At 41.0% G+C, this 22,194-nt stretch overlaps 1 protein-coding gene across 7 annotated transcripts in view; it reads right to left on the reverse strand.

Annotated features, from left to right (window-relative positions):
- ATP8A1 (ATPase phospholipid transporting 8A1) overlaps positions 1 to 22,194 on the reverse strand; it is a 209,931-nt gene that overhangs the window by 86,773 nt on the left and 100,964 nt on the right. For all 7 annotated transcript variants that reach the window (XM_036332572.1, XM_036332580.1, XM_036332553.1 and 4 more), the window contains 2 exons: positions 16,764 to 16,848; positions 14,246 to 14,385 (listed from right to left, as the gene is read on the reverse strand). In XM_036332572.1, the coding sequence (XP_036188465.1) occupies positions 14,246 to 14,385; positions 16,764 to 16,848 (225 nt within the window). The remainder of the gene's footprint in view (positions 1 to 14,245; positions 14,386 to 16,763; positions 16,849 to 22,194) is intronic.

A 22,194-nucleotide genomic window follows, 5' to 3' on the forward strand; every position in this document is an offset into this window, starting at 1 on the left:
AATGGGGTATAAAAAGGGGACATCTGTAATATTTTCAACAATAAGATACATTTTAAAAAAACCAAAAAAACCCAACCCAAATCCAAATGTTATTTAGTATTGCTGTACTCTAGACCATTTTCTTTTCAATATATTCCAAATAACTTCTACAACTATTAGAAGCACTTGATGCATGACTTCTTAGTATACAAAATATAAGACAGGAAGGTAAATTTCCTCCTTTAAGGAGACAGTATTATTTTGGTATCTTTAATGGAAAACAGATTTGAAATCTATCATAACCTGATGAATAATTATCATCAAGAAGTTTAACAGTGAAAAGGAAGGGCAGTTTAGCATCAACTACGCCAACATCACAATGGCTGTATTTCAATGTTTAGACAATTATTCTATCAATTCTTTTGTGTACTTTCAGGGCATTTGAACCTAAGTCATTCTGGCCTACATCCCAGGGACGATCAGGATATAGCTGAGTTTCAAATGCCACATATTCTATGGAGACGTGATCAGATTTTAAGATGATCATGGGGACAGTTCAGTAACACAAGCTCTCAAATTTTTCTAAACCAAAAAAATCATTTCTTTGTGTATAATATGTTTCACCAGTAGATACGTAGATAATGTGAGAGCCAAGGTGTGAATACATTCATTAGAAAGATATAAACAAGTATATTTGTCTATTTTCTCGCTCTACTCTAAGGGGATAGATAAATGAGCTCAGGAAGTACACCGGTATTCATCTAATAAAAATAAAATGCACTGAGGAGATGACACTGAAAACATATTTAAAAGAAGAGAAGCACCTGTTTTGCACAGTTAAAAAGAAAGCGATTTTCAAATCAGGCAGAAATAATATAAAGGACCAAGGGGGTTGGACCAGCAACGTATATGCTGATTAAAGTTACAAGTTAACCTTGAGGTGTGTTGGTGGCTGCAACAGGAATTTCTAAAAGGTAATGAAATAGTCTGAATATTCACGAAACCGCACTGGGTTCCCTTTGATGCCTACAAAGGAAATACCATGTTCCGACGCCTGTTAATTTCCCCCTTTATCCCACTAGCTCCTCGAGAACAGCACTTACTGCTTTTAGTGAAAGTCTCTCCATCTCCTTTCCTTTGGCCCTGGTGTCCCTTATGGTGAGATTAGGATCTTGAGTGATAGGCTGCTCTGGCTCTGGAAATTCACAGCTTTAGCCCCACAATGATCGTTAGAAAAAAGACGCGAACTTTGTGTGCTTTTCCTGATCATAACACCGGAGTGTTTAGGCCGTAATCAATTTCATCCCAAACATGTATTACCTTACACAGATGGCCACTAATGGGCCCTATGGGAATTACATATTCAGCAAGTGTTGAAACGTGATAAAATTCCCATGGCATTTATGGAATTAAAAAAAAAACACCCAGACACTAATTTTACTTTCAAAATGTCACTCCGCCAAAAGTTATTAAAGTTTCAGATTGATGACTCCTTGACATAATATAGATTTAGTTATCACTGAAAAATCATGAAATAATATTTATTCACCTAGTAAAGCCCTCAATAATCTTATTTTCTCTTTCATATGTTCATAATATATGCAGAGTTCTTAAAAAAAAGGGCATATAACTGTAAAATAGCTACCCTAGTGAGTATAAAAACCTTCACAGGAGTACTTAAAAGCTGTATGGTAAAATGTATTAAGATGGGTTTAGATCAGTGATGGTGAACCTATGACAGGCGTGTCAGAGGTGACACGCGAACTCATTTTTTTGGTTGATTTTTCTTTGTTAAATGGCACTTAAATATATAAAATAAATATCAAAAATATAAGTCTTTGTTTTACTATGGTTGCAAATATCAAAAAATTTCTATATGTGACACGGCACCAGAGTTAAGTTAGGGTTTTTCAAAATGCCGAGCTCAAAAGGTTCGCCATCACTGGTTTAGATAGTATGTTTATTTCCCAACACATGGATATTTTGTTAAATAACAGAACCTCAAAATGACCTATTTCCATATTAGCAAATATTGTAGCACTTTTTGGTTTTTAAAAAGTTTGTGATATATGCTAAATGAGGAAAAGTGTAATAATGAAACTCATATCAACTTAGGCTTCAGGCTGCAACATGGACAGCGTGGCAGAAGTCTCTTTAAAGACAAATGAAGGAATAATATCAATAAGCAAAGTTTTACCACTGGAATAAAACACTAGTAATATTTGGTAATCTTTTTTTTTCACCATGAAATGAGATTGTGACTAGAAATACGACAAAATTATTTCCTTACTGGAGGAAGTGTACCAGACACCGAGGGCTTTACATTTATTAATCCAGTTAATAGCTTCGGGAAGCTTGAGTACATTATCTAAGGTCAAACAGAGGCACAGCCGAGCTATGATGGTAAAAACAAAATCCCCAGAACCAATACCCGGCCAAAGGCAGGGCTGGGAAGTGAAACTGAGATTAAATGAAAGTCAGAATTTCATTCAAATCGTCCGGCGTTTAGACACATCCCTGCTCTTCAGTCTTCAGTAGTACTTTCTTGCTACAAATGGGTTTCAGCCTCAGTCCTGAGCCACACCTGCCAGGTGGACCTATTTCCCCGATCCCACCTGCGGGCTCAGAGTCACCTTTTGGGACTGGCTCCATCCCAAGCACGCCTGCACGCCCGCATTCATTCACTCGCAAATGGACACACAGGTAGCACAGGGCAATATGGTGGGATCCAACGGTGAATTCCTTCCTTCATGGAATTTGTATTTCAGAGGCATCATTAGAGATTCTTTGCATCCTCATCTGCTCCCCGCCCTGTTTCCTGATTGTATCCCCTTGCCTTTTATTGGTACCTGTTTCTCCTAGACCCCGCATGCCTGGCTGTAGTTAAGCCCATGTTATTAGACTGGTGATTTTCTGAATGACCCGAAGGGCTGATTACACAGAGATCGGTGGGCCCCGCACTCAGACTTTCTCTGAATGGGTCTGAGCTGCGGCCTGTAGGTGTGCAATGGTGGCAATGCTGCTGGCTTGAGAACTGAACTCTGAGAACTGCTCTCTAGAGCAAGTGACCATTCCTTTTTTTTTTTTCCTTCCTGTAAAGGGACAAATGGTAAATATTTTAGGGTTGGAGGGCCAGACTTTCTCTTCTGCAACTACTCAAATTCTGTCATTTAGCATGAACACAGCCAGAGATAATTTGTAAACCAATGGGCAGGGCTGTATTCCAGTAAAACTTCATTTGCAAAGATAGGCAGTGGGTGGGTTTGGCCCTTGTGGAGTCTGCAGACCCCCTGATGCAGAATGCTATGCTAGAGAGGAGCCCATCTCTGCGCTGGGCTCCATCCTGACTGGTTGCTATGGAGATTCCCTTGGGCAGGCCCTCCCCTTCCATCCTGGTCTGAGATCCTCTGGGCCCAGTTCTCTTTCCTCTCCTGGCAATCCTAAACTACAGACAGAGCCTCCTTCCCTGTAACACAGGATTACCACCAGAAAGAAACCGCTCCCCCTAAAAATAATCACATTGCTGTATGTTACACACTCGCTTCAAAGTAAACACAGAATTGTCTGTATCTACAAAGGATAAACACAGGAAAGAGTATCTCCTTAGTCTGGGTGGCTCAAAAACCCATCCAACATGAGCTAACCCTTGACCTCAGTCCTAAAGGAAGAGTTGAGTCAGCCAAGCAATCAGGAGAGGTGGGGGAGGGAATTCCAAACAAAGAAATCACGTGTGCACAGACAGAGGTGTGCAAAAGCCTATTATGTTTGACAAGTTGCCATCTAGTCAATGTGGAAACAATAAGTGAAAGTGAGGCGTGGTGGCGATGTAAGTAACACTGCTTTAATGGGGCTGCTCTGAGATGCAACGGGGTCAGTCATGCCAAACTTTTTCTGAGTAGTATGTCAGGAAAAGATGAGGCTGGAGAAGCCGGCAGGGAAGGGAAATGGTAGGGTGTGTGTGTTATGCCCAGGACCCCAAGGCAAAGGGCACCTAGGGCAGAATTCTCGAAGGGGAGGGACAGAATCAGACGTAGGTTTCAGAAAGTTTGCTGGTGGCTCACTGGGGATGGACTAGGAACACTGGAGGCCACAAGACCATGTCAGAGGCTACTGAGACCTCTTTAGCTTTAAGATATGGTGACCCTGGAACAGGGAAGTGCTGGTGGCTGTGGGATTCGCAGTCAGTTCAGGGCTCCCCTATGCTCTGCATTCCACCGGGCATCATTCACCCTTATGCTTTTTCCTCTCAACATCTTTTAGCACAACCACGGGGTCTAATTTAAAAGGAGAGAACCTCATATCGCTTTCCTTTCAGGTTAACCTGGATGGCAGTACATGAAAACTAAGAGCCTTAAAAGTTTGGAATGGTTCATTGGCCATCGGTTAACTGTTTCAAGGCCAAGAAGTAGGTTTTAACTTGGTGCTTTTTGAACCATAGAAATTATATTTGAACTCTCACACAGCTAAGGGTTTTCCAAACAAAGCCAGAATTCACACACCCAGCTGAAAAGAATCAGGATTTGAGAGGCGATTGGGTGTAGCCTGCAAAAACAACACATCCATCTTATCTGAGTTGAGAAGACAGCAATACCCAGGGCGGAAAGTCTACCACGAAGCGTTCCTAGGAGGAAATCTATCAGGCCAGCAGGGAGAAGCATGTGATTGGAGTTCTAAGGAAATCTTAAGTACTTCAAACAAGAAGATTCGAGAGACGAGTTGAGAGAAAATTATGAAGAGCATATTTCCAGCTTCATTTGAAAGGACGGGAGTACATCCCATGACACGGAGTACACAGGGGCTAGGCTGCCTTACTAAGTGGATGTACCCTGAACTCGACAATGCCCCCCGTCCTCCAAGGGCCACCTAGGGACCACACAGCTACACGTTTGGTCAGGTTCTGTTTTCCGTATCTACTCTGCTTTACATACATTCTTGCTTTCTTCTACACCCAGCTGGCAAAATAGCATGGAGTTCAGACAGAGCTGGGATTTGAATCCCTACTCTGCCAACCACTGGTATGTGTCCTTCAGCAAGTAACTTAACTTACCTAAAAACTTCTCCATCAGCAAGGGAAGGCCAATGACACGAATTTAAGAAAGCTGTTTTGAGGATGAAATCAGATCAGTCCTCTCAAAGATTTGTGTGTGTGTGTGTGTGTGTGTGGGTGTAACAGTTTGCTAGGAAAAAATGTTGAGTACTTATTTATGACACTGCTATATTTTTGTATAACATATTTGTGCTGTTAATAATAAATTATATACTGCATCAAAAATGCAAAGACAGAAATTATAAAAAAAGATGACATCACACATAAGCAGCAACAGAAGTTGAAACAGAAGTTACAACATTTTCTTGCTCACTCCAGTGAATCGTCTTGTGTATCCGATTCTAGAGGCCCCTGAACTAGACAATCAGGGTAAAGAGCCTAGGACTTGGAGCTTAGTAGATGCTCAAAAAGTTGCAGGTCTTATTAGTAGACGAGCTGACAGACTGCAAATGTTCGTAAGCAAACAGTGAAACAGGAAACTAATGGAATGCTAAACCACCCCATCACCAGTACATCATGCAGATTTTCATCTAGTACATGGCACTTTTTAGTACAAATGAAAGTGATATTTGCAGCTACTTAGAAGTGGTACTTTTATCTGAAGAAGCATTCCATTCTAATACAGAAGTTACTGCGGACTTGGCAGTCATAAATGTTCAAGAAAGTCCTGTTTTCCATTAAGTTTTAGATTTCTTTAGCAATCCTCTAAACCACGGGCTGCCGCGTGTTGCAAAGGGCACTAAACTGTTGTATTTAGTCACGCTGAGCGTAATGGTTGATCTATCTTCTGCCACATCAAGGCAGTCTTGAAAAAAAAATCCCAGAAGTGTTGACCATATTTTGGGGAGGAGTAAAGGAAAGAATGTGAAAAAGATCACGACCTCAATGCCCAATCTCAGTGCCCAGGGCGCTAAGCCCCGTCTGAAAGTATATTTTCAGTATATAAGTGTAGGCCTATCTCCCACCATGAGGGTTTTTCTTTTTCCCCTGCTGTGCCCCAGGGCCCAGAACGGAACCTGACATGCATTTGGCCATTTGTTGAATCTTTCTTACTATATGCTTCTCACATTCACATATGGCATAATGTGAGGGGCAGGTTTTTTAAATGATCGAGTCTAAATTTCTATAGAATGCATTCTTGAAAATTATTAGCTCCTTTTCAAATACATCTCTACATTTTGAATGTTTTTTAAAAAGTATATTTGTATTGATTTCAGAGAGAGAGAGAGAGGAAGGGACAAGGGACGGAGTGAGAGATACATCAATCGGTTGCCTTCGTATGTGCCCCAGTCAGGGACCGGACCCACAACCCAAGTATATGCCCTGACCAGGAATAGAACCTGCGACCATTTGGTGCACGGGGTGAAGCTCAACCAACCGAGCCACGCCAGCCAGGCTAACATATCCCTAAAGTAATCCTTAGTGACAGCACATTGATACCAACATCCTTGACGTACAGAAAGCATGAACTACATTAGTAACAGGAATCAGGCTTCCATTAAGCAAGCACCTACTAAATAAAGGTAGCTTCTGAATAAATCATTTAACTGAATCACTCATTTATCTGTCTAATATTTATTCAGTGAGTAACAAAGGCCAGAGAAGCAGGCACTAACGATACAGAAATGAATACCATAAAGACAGTCCCTCCCTCATGAAGCTTCATTCGAGTGGAGGACACACATTAACCATAAATTTAAAAAATGTGTGTAAAACACAATATTGCTATCTGATTCAAAGGACAGCTAGATGATGCCAAGAATACAGCCTTCTGATTACAGGCATACCATGGAGACACTGCAGGTGAGGGTGCAGACCACCACAATAAAGTGAATGTTCCAATACAGCGAGCCACATGATTGTTTTGGTTTCCTAGTGCATATAAAAGTCATGTTCACACTATATTGCAGTCTATTAAGTGTGCAATTAAGCATTATGTCCGAAAAGACAATGTACATACCTTAATGAAAAAGTACTTTATTGTTAAAAATAGCTAAACATCATCTGAGCCTTCGGTGAATCGTAATATTTTTGCTGGTGGAGGGACTTGCCTCAGTGTTGAAGGCTGATCAGGGTGGTGGTTCCTGGAGGTTGGGGTGGCTGTGGCCATTTCTTAAAATGAGAAAACGAGGAAGTCTGCTGAATAGATTCAACCTTCCTCTCACTTGAACACGTAAGGGCCACTATAGGGTTATTGATCGGCCTAATTTTAATATTGTTGTGTCTCAGGCAATAGGGAGGCCGAAGGACAGAGAGAGAGAGAGATGGGGACAGCTGGTCAGGGGAGCAGTCAGAACACAGCAGCCCCAAGAAACCAGAAACACCAATCAGAAAGGATATATGCACCCCTATGTTCATAGCAGCACAATTCACCATAGCTAAGATCTGGAAACAGCCTAAGTGCCCATCAGTAGATGAATGGATTAGAAAACTGTGGTACATCTACATGATGGAATACTATGCTGCTCTAAAAAGGAAGGAACTCTTACCATTTGCAACGTCATGGATGGAACTGGAGAGCATTATGCTAAGTGAAATAAGCCAGTCAATGAAGGAAAAATACCACATGATCTCACTCAGTCATGGATAATAGAGACCATTATAAACTTTTGAACAATAATAGATACAGAAGCAGAGCTGCCTCAAACAGATTGTCAAACTGCAGCGGGAAGGCCGGGGAGGGTTGGGGGGCAGGAGGTAGGGGGGTAAGAGATCAACTAAAGGACTTGTATGCATGCATATAAGCATAACCAATGGACATAAGACACTGGGGGATAGGGGAGGCTAGGGGACTGTCTAGGGCGGGGGGGGATAAAATGGACACATATGTAATACCCTTTGTAATACTTTAAGCAATAAATAAAAAAAGAAAAAGAAAAAAAAAAAAGAACACAGCAGAAAAGGAAAGAAGAACTTTATCTGAGGAAATACTGCTTTAGTCACTGCCCAATCTAGGCAGGTCTAGTAGTATCTCATTCTCTGCTCTGTCGTGCTCAAGACAAATAATTTGCTTTCATAAACATGAGAAGTGATTAATTTGTAATTTGTGCAATGCTAAAGATATAATCAAATTTGTCTATTGAAGCAAATAAATATAACAAAATTTTCAAAGACTATATTTACCACGAAGGCATACCTTTGCATTTCAACCAACGGTTTAATTATGGTATCTTCCCTGATAAGGAAGATCACTGCTTTCTGTACCATTAATTTTCAAAGGAACCCAGCAGTACAAGTATGAGGGGGAAAAATCTACATGTCTTAGAAATATGTTGGAATAAAGGTAAAATGGCAGATCAAAGAAGGTGAGAAATTACAGAGAAGCCACTGGTATTGAAGCAAAAAGCTTCATAATTATTCGGTTACTTATTTGATATTATTTCTGACCAAAAACAAGTAAATGAATGCTTAATTTAATTTAAAAAAAAATCTGAGTTTTAAAAATATGGACCAACACGATAGCGGTTTCATAATCTAAAGTTACAAGTCCAAATACATTAATTATCTTTCAAAAGAATAAGGTTAAAGAAGGAAAACAGCTCAAGTGTGCTGTGGGGAAGCATGAGACAACTGTAAATTCTCTCAAGCTGTGACTGAGAGAGACAAAGAGGTGTTACCGTCCACACACCCAGGGGGATGCGACAATTCTCCTAAAATGGGGCCAGGACGCCTCAAGTACCTGATGCGACGCTAATAACCTGTTTTGCATTTTAACGATATTCTTGTTCTTGAATAATTTTGCCTTCCTGGTAATACAGGTCACCACTTGGCCTGTATTTAGTAACAGAAACAAGATGGTTTGGTACCATCTTGAAATAATCTATAGCATGAGGATTCTTTTTTAAATTCAGAAAAGTTTACCATCAAAATGTGCCCAGATTGTCCCACCTTGTAGCAGAGATGAAGTTTTATAGATGAATGTGAAAGTCCTAAGTCTTCTCATCTAACAGTGACCGTCAATAGGGATAACAATATCTGAGGACTCCCCCTCCCCCAAGTCTTCTTTCCTCAATGCATTGTAGTGCTTGCAAGCGACAAAGCACTGAACCAAGGGACAAATGTCAGTATCTTCTCGGATGTTTTTGGCCTATTTGCATTTTTCCCAGCTATGGGAAGTTATAGATCCCAAGGCTGTTATTTTAAAAAAACTGAATTACTTGTTTGAACACACATCGAAGGGATAAGACAGACAGCAGGGTTTAAAAGTACAACCTTAGTCACATTACAAAATTTTCACTTCTTTTGTTACATGTGAAAAATATTCCTGTTTTCAGGAAAAGCTCTACAAATCTTTCACATTTTGAATGTCTTTATTATGACATTCCATGAACAAGTCAATGGCAATCTGCATTACTCATTCAAATAGGCTCAGAAACACCCCGTATTTCTGACTTTTGCTGAAAAGTGAGGGAAGATGTCCATAGTCATTTTGAGAAGCACATGTTCTACACACTTCCCACACAGACGGGATAGTATTAGGTTTGTAAGCTCTGCTCAGTAGAGCCCCAGGGTTGTGCTCATGACCATGATGAGGGCAAGGTGGAGGCGGAAGGGAGAAAAGGTGGGCTTCTCTGAGCCTCTCTGCTCTTTAAGCAGAACAGCCTTACTTTTAGCTGTTACATACTAGGTGTACTGGTTAATAATGGTGGATTTTGTAATCAAAGAAAACACGGTAATTTCAAGAGAAACATCAAAAGTGCTTTATTCAAAGTAATGTCCATCACTAGCTACATATTTCCCCATCTTTCAGGTAATTTGTGGATACCGTCCCAATAGAACTTTCCTTGTTTTGAGGAAAACCATTCAGAGACCCAGTTTTCTACTTCTTTGTATGTTTAAAGTGCTGCTCAGAAAGTGCGTGTGCCATCGATAGGAACAAGTGGGAATCTGAAGGAGCAAGGTCTGGTGAATACGGCGGGTGGGTTAATACTTCCCAGGCAAGATCTTTTAACGTGTCTTTAACTGGGTTTGAAGTGTGTGAAGGTGCGTCATCATGAAGCAAAATTACTTTGCTGTGTCTTCTGGAACATTCTGGTCATTTCACGATCAAAGCAAGGTTCAAATTGATTATTTGTTGTCAGCAGCAATCAGTATTAACGGTCTCACCTGGTTTTAGAAGCTCATAATACACCACACCTTCCTGATCCCAGAGCATCGTCTTCCTTCCAAAGCGATTTGGCCTTGCAGGCCATGTTGATGGTTGACCTGGATTAACCCATGATTTTGTGTATTTGGGATTCTCAAAATAAATCCACTTTTCATCATCAGTCACAATTCGATGCAAAAAAGACTTTCTTTTGTGCCGTTGAAGCACCATTTTACTGATGACTTTTCGGTTTTCCATTTGTCTTTCGTTCAGTTGATGTGGCACCCATTTTCTTTCCTTTAAGATCTTTCCCATTGCTTGTAAACAATCAGAAATTGTTTGCTGAGCAATGTTTAATCTTTCTGCAAGTTGTTTTTGAGTTTGACATGCATCTTCATCCAATAATGCTTGTAATTGTTGGTCTTCAAACTTTTTCGGTTGACCTGGACGTTTTTTGTCTTTCACATAGAAATCATCATTTTTAAAGCGTTTAAACCAGTGTTCACAACTATCTTGAGATGGAGCATGTTCACCATAAGCTTCCCAAAGTATACGATAACTTTTCCTTCAAAATAATGAATTAAAACTTCCTGCAAATGCTTTTTTTGGCATGAAATTCGACATTTTTAAAAAATATATTTTATTGATTTTTTACAGAGAGGAAGGGAGAGGGATAGAGAGTTAGAAACATCGATGAGAGAGAAACATCGATGAGAGAGAAACATCGATCAACAGCCTTCTGCACACCCCCTACTGGGGATGTGCCCGCAACCAAGGTACATGCCCTTTACTGGAACTGAACCTGGGACCTTTCAGTCCACAGGCTGACGCTCTATCCACTGAGCCAAACCGGTTAGGACGAAATTCGACATTTTTAAGCGTAAACATATCTATGATGTTAACACCTTCAGCAAATTTGACATAAGAAGTTTTTAAGCTTGTTGTCAATACAACAAAATAGCATACATATCAAATCATATATATATCGACATATATGTAACTCCATCTATTGAAAAAAATCCACATTATTAACCGGTACACCTGGTATATATATGACCATTCGACTGGTAGCTATGACATGCACTGACCACCAGGGGGCATATGCTCAATGCGTAGGCATGGAAACATGGAACAGATTAATGAATCTCAGAGGGAACGGGGGAGAGTGGGAAGAGATTAACTAAACATTTTATATGCATACTAGAGGCCTGGTGCATGGATTCATGCACTGGTGTGTGTATCTGTGTGTGTCTCTGTGTGTGTGTATATATATATACACACACACACAGACACACACACGCGCACACACAATAATATATATATATATATATATATATATATATATATATATATATATAATTATTCAGGCAATATTTTGTTTGGAAAATGGGATGAGAGAGAGAGATTTGTAAACCACTCTCAGTTTAAAATTTACTATCTAATGTGGTAAGGCCACTGTTATGTTCTACATAAAGAATCGATTCCAATCATATTTAAAAAGATTACATAATCAACATGTCTCCATTAAAAGAGCCAAGGAAGGAGCCAGTGGATGAATGGTAAGACTGAGAGCTACGGTAAGCCAGGGTGATGCAGCAGCAGAGTCTGTGGTCTGAGCTTGAGGCCTGCCTCCCTAGGTGGCTTTGGTGGTAGTCACCACCCCGTGAGCCCACTGAATGTGAAGCCCGGCTGGTTTTAACAAAACACGGGAGCTCAGACTAATGAAGACATGGTATCATCTGGCTCTAGAGGTACCAACGGGATCAGGGTCGGGAAAAGCACTTTTCAGAAAACCAGCTCTCAGTTGCAAAGACTTCCCTCCTTGTCACTGTGTCTATTCTTTCTCCTAAAAGGACCTCTGCTCCCCTTTAACTGGTAAAATAATCTTTTGAGGCTCATTTCAAAAGCTGCCACCTGTCTGAAAGTTTCCTTTGGATCAAGTTTGCGAGTCACGCCTCCCCCCTTCAGACACCCTTAGGAAGCTGCTGAGAGGGCCATGCTGCGTATTGCTGATTTGCGTGTGCATCCCTGGTAACTAACATCTATTAACCACCTGATCTGAATAAGTGGATGAAACGATGGTTTCAGGGGTAGGGGTGAATTAAGAAACCAGTCCAAATTTGAAACAAGCTGGCTGAACCAGGCAACCTTAAGCTTTCTGGGTCTTAAATTTTTCCATAAAACTTAGAGACCAGAGCTTATCACGAATTAAAGAGGAATTAGCTATAAATTACCTTTCCCATTTATTTTAGGTAAGAGGCGGTGGTCAGGGAGGCTTCTGTATTTGTAAACTAAAAATACACACACAGGTTATGGATTTCCCAGGCAACTTAAATTCCAATGTGACTCACCATCACCATCTGCTGGTAAAAGGTGAAACATCTATTTCATTTAAAGATGGAAATCACAAGACTTCTAGTAACAGATATTATACACACACGTACACTCACAAACACACACACACCACACCACCATGACCAGTGTTTAACCTATATAATCTAATCTAGAAATTATAGGACATCCAGATTAAAGATTCAATTCCAGAATTTTCTACAGTATGTTGCACATAGAAACACCATTTAATATCTAAAATCCATCTTCAAATATTCTCTTGTCACTTATTGTTTGTTAATGCTATCTCATTAGCATGTGGGAAAAGGCTGGCTATGTTATGCTCAGGCTGTGTAGAAAAGGAGACAGGAGAATTTCCAAACAGGGTTAAGCTTTATTTCTTCTTGAAGAGTAAGAAAAGCAAAAGATTACAAATCAATACCATTAGTGCTTTAAGACATGTGGCTTTGGTTGACGAGATTGAAAGAGATTATGGTCATGGCCTCACCAATAAAATATTATTTTATTTCACCACATAATACCCCAAGGCATAATCATATATGAGCGTGTTAGGAAAAAAAAGAGAAATTCAATAAGCTGATTGGTAACAAGCCTCCTGCTATGTGTGCACATCTACAGTTCAAATACAAGGGAGAAACAAATAAAGTGATCATTATCCACCGAGGAGACAGACAGCAACTGTTTCCAACAGAGAAAACTGCCTGCAGTTGGAGCATGACCGTTCCCAGAGGGGAGGGCACACGGGGAGTGGCGGGGGTGGGGGAAATGCTGGCGTTTACTCACCTGAAAGCAAGATCCAATAAACTGTAACCAACAGGAAACTTGCTGCTATGCAGTACACACGAGTACAGTTGAAGGAATAATGTACTTAGGAAGTTGCTTAATATAAAGTTAAAGGTTAGAATGAAGATGCTTGTGTGGCTAAGAGCATGAACTCTGGAGGCAGAGTGAGAATTTGTCCTCTTAAGTGCTGTGTAATCTCAGCCAAATTACTTAACCTCTCTGTTGCCTTGATTCCTTCATCTGTAAAGTTGGAATAATTAATGGTACCTACCTCAAAGCGGAATAGTGAAAATTAAATAAGTAAATAGATTCAAGTGCTACAAATAGCACCCGGCACATAGTAAGTACTATGTAAAAATGTTTGTTGATATCTATGTAAAAATGTTTGTTGATATTAATTAAGGAAGCAAGATTTCTTGCTATTTGAATAGCATCAATTATAGCGTATCCATCACTTTTGGGCTGAATAGCCTTGGTTGGTTGGATAATAAAATGAGGGTATTTTTAGTTGTGATAGAAATGAAAGTGAACAGTGGATGACACATTCTTTATCATTAGCTACAAAATATTTACTCTGTTATTTTTAATTACATATTATACACATTCATTAACTATATGTACACAAACATGTATATGTCACTTGCGTGCACATGTGCATGCATGTCCATGTGCGTGGAGTGTGGCATACGTACCTTGGGTGATGCAGAAGCAATGGAATACATACACGGCAAGGCAAGGAATATTGCTAGACTAAACTACCTTTGAGTTTTAGCTCCACAACTGTGTCATGAGTAAAGATCCATACAAAGTCATTCCAGAGACTTTTCAGCAAAAACCTTAACTGGTATTAAGATCTGTCAGTGCTTAGACTAGAGGAGATTCAACAGTAAGTGGGGTGTCAAAGATATTTTGGTTTTTATTTTATTAGCCCCATGAGTGAAGACGGAAGTTTCCTGGAAACCACACGTTCTATATGAACAGAACAGCCTTCCACGTACCTTTTCGATTAACTCGTAGCTCTCCTCGAGCTTGAGCGGCCGGTTCTGCACAGCGGTGGACGCGCGCTCATAGACTGCTCGCCACTCCTGAAAGTCACTCTCTGAAATCTCAGCCACAGCGAAGCATAAAGTTCTTAACCCTGAAAAGGGGAGCATGCACCTCAACACCAAATAAAATTTTATTCAGGAGTCTGACCCTTCCATTTTTATTTAACAATGTCTTATTTAGGAAACATTGATTTAATTGCAACATGTTGAAGTCCAATTCAAGAATGACAAACCTTAGTGTAAATGTGTATTAATGTTTCCTTAGCCTTTAAAATTGGCACCCTGATTTTAATTCCCAGCTCCTTCAATCCATCCTTCATGGCTAGAGTAACTTTCTTAAAACCTAATTTTACCAGGTTATGCCTTTGCTTGAAATCTTTCATCCGTTCCCCAGAAAGAACTCCAAACCCTAAAGTCTGGCTCATTCACCCTATAGCAATTGTTTTCAACCCGTTCTCTGCCATTCACTTCCTACACACCAGGGTCTTTGCACTTTTTCTGCATCACACCTTTTCCAATTCTCTTCCACTTCCACTGTCTGTTTTGCATCTACTTTAAGACTAATTCTTAAAATCACCTCTTTAAAGCATCCTCCTCTCACCCAGACCTCCCCCTCACCCCAAAGCCTGGTCAGAAATCCCCAAACACTGCTATGGTGCGAATGACAATGTTTCACTATCATTATTATTATTTTCTCCTGCATTAGCTTAGCGCTCCTGGACAGCAGGGACCTTCTGTATCTATAACTCCAGTTCTGAGCACAGTGGCTTCCTAAATGCTTATGAAGAGAGGAAGAGAGAGACCCCAATGAGGTCCACTGGGAGAGCCACCTTCCTCTCACTGGGACAAGGTTGTATTTATTATTGCTTTTTACCACTATAAATTTGTAGTTATAAAGAATCTTAAAAAAAAAACAAAAACAGGAGCAGTGACAAAAAACCATCAGAAACACCCTGTGGAAAACAGTCAAAGCAGATGTTTGAGGGGACCTGTTCCCAGGGTCAGTGTCTTTCAATTTCTTAACTCACTTGGAGGCTACCTTCAGCCAGAAAAATGTCCCTGGGTTGAAACAAGGAAGAGGCAAAACGCCTGTCAGCCACGACAAATGCAGTTCACCAGGTTCCCGAAAGGACAAGGCCCTCGCTCAAGTTCACTGACCTCTCAGAAGACTGGGTGCTAGTGATCTCAGGTCAAATAAATCATGGCCCGGGAACATGTCAGGAACAAGAAACAAAGAACACAGGACGTCAAGTGCCCGGAGGACTCTGCTGTCCCAGAAAGCAGCAGGGCTGTCTATGGCCCGATCACCGAGAGAGGAACTGAAATCTCTGGGGCCACATTAGGACACGTTTCTCTCTCTCGGAAACTTGGCTGGAGACTTGCTGTGGGGAAGCCGCGGAGTCGAAGTGTGTTCAGACCAGGGTGGAGGCGGAGGCCATGCCCATTTGAACTGTCTGGGTGCTGGCATGTCTTTAACATCACAACCAGAGAGGGAAGATGCTCCACGGACTGGGGGCCTGCGCTGCACGCTGGGTATTACACCTGCCGAGCCCTCGGAGGCTGCGCCTTCAGGAATCTGAACGCTACGGACGTGAGTCTCTCCATGTTCTCGCATTTTTGGAGGAGAATCGGGAGGTTATGTATGTCCTTGCTTTTCAAAGCCTAGTGCTTGGAAACATTCCGATCTTTTCACAGTTCGGATTAAGAGGAAGAAGGATTTGATCCGAGGTCAGGCTTGGTGCCACTGGCACGGGTTCCAGCCCGAGACAACAAGAGTGAAAGTTAGATGGGAGGTTAGATGCAGCTCGGGCCACTTACGTTAAGTTTAGAGTTAAGACTCTACAGATTCTTGTATCACTGAGCCTGATGTCTGTCGACTCTCCCTTCCTTTCATCTACCCTAGATCAGCTCCCTGAGGATATGCACTGTTTGTCCCAGGGATCACACATTCCCGTAGGATGGAGAAGGAGCACTGAGTATGTTTACCACAGATTCTCAGGCCTCACACAGAGGCTGGTGGGAGGCAGGGGCCTAAGAAAACTCTCCAGCTGAAACTGAATTGAGTAACTATTTTAATAGGTTATACAGGTTTATTTATTTCTTCTATTTTTTATTCAGATTAGAATATCCAGTTCTTTGCCTCTCGTTTCTTTTCCTTCTGCATTGCTTGAGATACAAAGTCAAGTATTTAAACTGTAAATAGTGCCCATTCTCGAAAGTGGACCAATTTATAGGCCCTGTACCTACTACACCAAGGGGACAAAGTTTCTTAAAATTTTAATAAATACAGGAAAGCAAAATAAAACTAACGGGTGGGAATAGCATATAGTATGATGTAAATAATCAACCTCAATCATTATCTTGCTTCAGGAATCTCTAAGTAAAATAATAACAATGATCCCACAGGATATCGGTAGTCTATGACTTTAAAAACATATTTAATCATGTTTTATTACAATAGTACACTCACCTTCTGTAGCAAACTGCTCTAAATGTTTTAGGGTAATTTCTTTGTATTTTGAAGTCTCTGCCAGTCGATCATAAATGACGGTGTCCTGGAAAACAAACAGAAGGTATAAACTTAAACTAAGTATTCTGAGTTCAATAAAGTTGATGTTGGCAACATTATCCATAGCAAATCCATATAAAAACAACCAATCACTTTCAGCATTGGTGTTTTTTTTAAAAATATATTTTATTGATTTTTTTATAGAGAGGAAGGGAGAGGGATAGAGAACTAGAAACATTGATGAGAGAGAAACATCGATCAGCTGCCTCCTGCACACCCTCTACTGGGGATGTGCCCACAACTGAGGTACATGCCCTTGACCGGAATCGAACCTGGGACCCTTCAGTCCGCAGGCCGATGCTCTATCCACTGAGCCAAACCAGTCAGGGCTCAGCATTGGTTTTAAAGCATAGAAGATTGCCCCTGAATAATACCATTTCCATAATGACAATAACGAATAAGGTTTTAGTCCAATATTTTCATCTTTCTCCTCTGAATAAATGTGTAGTCATTCCAACATTCAAGATCTCATATTCTATCAACACTTCACCTTCCACATGCTGCAGGCTCCCCCACCTCCCACCCAGTCTCTGAAGGTTGTTCAGAACACGGCAGTGTTCACAGGTGCACAAGGAAGAATGGTCCAGCCTCAAAAAGTTCAATGCTGAAGAGCCTGCCCTGCTGCAACTTCCCAGGGCCTTTAAAATGCTACTGTGGACTGACCGGTGTGGCTCAGTGGTTGAGCATCGACCTATGAACCAGGAGGTCAGGACTCGATTCCTGGTCGGGGCACCTGCTGGGTTGCGTTGTGGGCTCAATCCCCAGTGGGGGGCATGCAGGAGGCAGCCCATCAATGATTCTCTCATCACTGAAGTTTCTGGCTCTCTCTCCTTCTCCTTTCCTCTCTGAAATCAATATAAACATATTTTAAAAAATAATAAGATGCTACTGTGTGTGATGCATCTCTAAGGGGACTATATGGCTGTGCCAAACTCATTCACTCCTAACCTTTTCGTGGTAACGGCACCTTTGATGGGACCGTGCTGACAGAAGGATTCTGAGAGACACGGGTCTAAATCCACTGAGAGGGCTGGCGGGTAGAGTAGGGAGAATCATGGACACACCCAGCATCGCCACAGAGCTATGTACTTCTGACTGTGTCACTTTAGCTGGCAAACTCCATTTCCTCAGTCTGTAAAAATCCAATTCCTGGATTCTCTTTAAAGCCCCTTTCTGCTTTAACTTCACGGACCACGTATGTTCCTCCAAGTCTTGCCCCTTTGTAAACTGCCTATTGTGCCTTCCGTTCCTCTTTGGCCTGCGTTGAACATTTTAAGAATTTTAGTATTTGGCCTTCCTGGTTTTATTAGGTCAGGAAAAAATAAATCATTTACCTGCAATTACTTTCTCAGTGGTATTCCCCACGCTGGGGTCTCTGGTCTCAGGGCTGCGCTGGAAGCAGACTAATGGACGATGATTTAGAGCCCCTGGGAGCAGCAGAACCCAGTGACCTCAGAGCAGATGGAGTATTCCCGGCCTCAATTAGGAATTTCTTTTCATTTTTCAGTGGCGGGATGGGAAGGGGGGGCAAAGCAAAGGAAACGATAATTTCCCCGCATGGCTCCTTTCTGAGAATGAAAGGTATACCTTAGGAACTTTTTTTTTTTTTCCCAGAGACTAATGACATTTTCAATGAAATTAAAATAGGTCATTTTATTTATTTTTTTTTTGGGGGGGGGGAGGAAGGGGGTATCAATTTATTTTATTTTTTCTTTCTACTTTTTTATTTATTTTTTAATTGTTTTATTGCTTAAAGTATTACAAAGAGTAGTACATATGTCTCCTTTTTTGTTTTTTCTCCCCTTGACCTTCCCCCGGCCTCCCATACCCCTCAGTGTCTTGTGTCCATTGGTTATGCTTATATGCATGCATACCAGTCCTTCGGTTGATCTCTTACCCCCCACTCCAACCCTCCCAGGCCATTTTAAAGCTAAGAAAATCTTTTAAATGATTAAAATCATGTAAACAAAAGTGATAATAGGGCTGGGGAGAGGAAATTCTGCAAAGCAGCCAAGCATTCTGGTGGGAGAAACTGATGCTCAGAACAGGAGAATTTCCTGCCTTCTTCAAGGCGTGGAGGAAAGCGGGGGACAGAACATGACTTTCTGCACGAATCGTATGGCATGTCTTTAAGCGACAATCACAGTTGGCCATCCTTACATGTGAAAAGTAAATATGCATAGATAATGTGTATTTTGTTTTCAGGCTAATTTATCAGTTGATAATTTTGTGTGGCCCCCAGGTGATGTGATAAATATCCAAATGGCCCTTGGCGGAGAAAAGGTTCCCCACCCTGTTCTAGAGGAACTCTTCAGGCGCGATCATCTAATTCGCTAATTCCACTCCCACCCCTTCGACTCTGTCTAGTCTAGAGTTTATTCCATTTACTGACGTTCTTTCTTAAATTTATTTATGGTTTCTAATTTATCTTACAGGTAGCCCATTCTCCCCTCCCCCAATTTATTTTTTATTATAAATAACTAGGAGCCCAGCGCACGATTCGAAATCATGTGGCCCTGCCCACCCTCCGGTCCGGCCCTGCCTCGCTCTCTGGCCCTTGAAGCAGCTGCAGCCGCTGCTGATCAGGCCCTCCCCCAGCGCAGGCAAGTGGAGGCCGCTGCCGCCCTGCCCCCGATGCTGCACACGCAACCTCCTGTCCAGTACGGAGTCCCGGTTAATTAGCACATTTCTCTATTATATATATATATAGATTGAAAATAAAAAATTATAATTTTTTTATCACGTTGAACTCTAGGCACCCTTTGCTAGTCTGGTCCATACAGATACTTCAACTGGAGTGCACCCGCGCTCCGGTCTTGCTCTCTCCCTCTCTGCCTGCATCCCAATCTATCGGGTCTCTAGCCCCCGCAGAGGTTGGCATGAGCTTTGCTGAGCCTCACGGCATCACTGAGAAGCTCACCGCTGTCGTAAGCTTCAAGGAGTGGAAGCTGGCTCCCATCTGCATTTTACAGAAAGAACTATTTGCCACCTTCGCCCCACAGAAACCAATCTCCAGCCACTCCTTCCTGATTCCAAACCCAGGGCCTAGGACTGCCACCCCACTCAGCTCAAGCTTCATTTCAATGTACGGCTTTGACTTTCTGTTCCTATTTGCTTTTGAGCCTGGTTTTGTCTTTTTTCTCCTTATACTGTTATCCATCACTGTCATGATATTGGAATTGAGGAAATACATCAAAGTATGAACAGACTATCTGGCTTGACTGGGAAGTATTAGTGATGGCTTTTTAATTGACTTCTATAATAATAAAACCATAATATGCTAATTAGACCAGACGTCCTTCCAGATGACCTTCTGGACGAAGCCAGGGTGGCCGGAGGGAAGCCCGGGTCCTGGGTACCAGAGGGAAGCCAGTGCTGGCAGCCAGGGGAAGGAAGGCCTACTTTTGCACGAATTTTGTGTATCAGGCCTCTTTGGCTTATTACTAAAGTACTATGATGCACTTGTCACTGTTGATTATTCACTCTACCAAGGAATCATCTCCTCCAAATTTCAGTCTCCCCACTCCTCCCACCCCATATCCTCTGAGTTTCACCTTTAGTCCTGCTCTCTTTTCATGTGATATTTTCTTCCTGTGAGTTCTCATCCATCTTCTGCTTTTAGTTTCCACCTACACTGTTATCTCCTAAATCTGTATCAGCACCCCAGTTTTCCTCCCCCAGGAAATCCAGGTTATCTCTGCCTTATGGGCCGGAGGTTGCCCCCAATACTCTATCTTGGAAGTGGTATCAGTTAGTATAACTCAGCCAGGTAGAAATCTGACAATAATCTCTTTCCTCATCACCCACATGTAATCAGTTACTTAATCCTAAATCTCTGTCCTCTCAGTCCTCTCTGCATCTGACTTGGTTCAGATCCTTATCAACTCTTGCCTGGACTATCATCTAATAGCCTCAATTGGTAACTCCATATACATCTCTTTCTTGTCTGAACTCATCTTCCTAAATGGCATTAGAACAATCTAGAAACAAACATAAAAGTTCTTGGGCATCAAAAAACCTATGAGCTACCTCACCTTTCCAGCCTTACATTCTGCTGTTCTCTGCCAAACTACACGTAGTTCTCAAATGTACCTTGCTGTTTTATATGCTTATGCCTTTTTAATATTTAACCACATTTCATAGCCAATTTGAAAATGGGGAAAAACAATGCAATGAGCAAGTTAATGTTTGCCAACGATGTCCATGATTATTCAAAAAGGAAATCCAGTGTTTTTATTTTGTATTCAATGCTTTAATTCCCCAAACAAAATTTCTAGGTAGATTACTCAAAACTAAGCAGGACAAAATGTGAGTTGGGTATACTAAACTGGACACTTTTACATCCTCCTTTCAAAGTGAGAGGTCTTAAAGGCTCCCTTTATCCCCTCATCATTGAATGTTACCATGGAGATGCAGACGGTCTTTACAATATACCTTAATATTGTATCCTCATTTTCTCTTTATATATATTTCTCTGACTAGTCTTAAGCTCCTGACAAGTTTGGGTCTTATCTTCCTATATCCAAATCCATTTCAAAGTCTAGTAGATAAAATGTACACAACAAATAAATGTTAATTGTTTGGATCAACAACCAAAGGAATTCTAAGACTAAACTCATGAGACACCACGAAGTAGTTCTACCAAATGGTTTAAAACCAAGGCATTGAAAAACACTCTCAACAGAAATTAAGTAAGATGCTTGGGCTTCGTAATAAGGTCAATTTCCAAGTTCCATGGAATTTTAAAGTGAGGTTTTTTTATTATATTCAAAATTGCAAAGTTCCAAGTTGGTACGTTACCTGACTAGTCCAAGTAGACTAAGGTATCTGAAAAGGATAATTCAGAAGGAAAATACCAATTCTAAGAACAACAAAAAAGGCTCTGGTCAGAATGACCTATTGCTGTTTCTGGCAATCTAACCTGCCAACATACCAAAGCCAACCAATAGTTAAAAATTCTGTTATAATTTAAAACAATGCAAGACAAATAGAGATCACCAAGTGAAGAAATTATAGCAGTAATTCTGATACAATCCCCATCCCCCCCATTTCAGTGGTCTTTAAAAATTAAAATTCAAATTGGTGTGGATCACTACCTTTCTAATACAATTTAAGAATATTTTCTGTATTTAAGTGTCTCTTATCTTCTTTATGTAATATAAACCTTAAATGTTATGTATCAAAAATCAAATTATATGAATAACCTAGGCCAAACTTTTTTAAAGTACCAAACTGACCCAGAAGGAATTCCACATTGCACCAGAAGAGACCAAACACTATTACTATAAAACACCAACGAAAGTGGATGTCAGCAACTTCATGCTACACATCT

This window comes from Myotis myotis, unplaced genomic scaffold (genome assembly GCF_014108235.1).
Source record: "Myotis myotis isolate mMyoMyo1 unplaced genomic scaffold, mMyoMyo1.p scaffold_m19_p_1, whole genome shotgun sequence".
NCBI classification, from domain to species: domain Eukaryota; kingdom Metazoa; phylum Chordata; class Mammalia; order Chiroptera; family Vespertilionidae; genus Myotis; species Myotis myotis.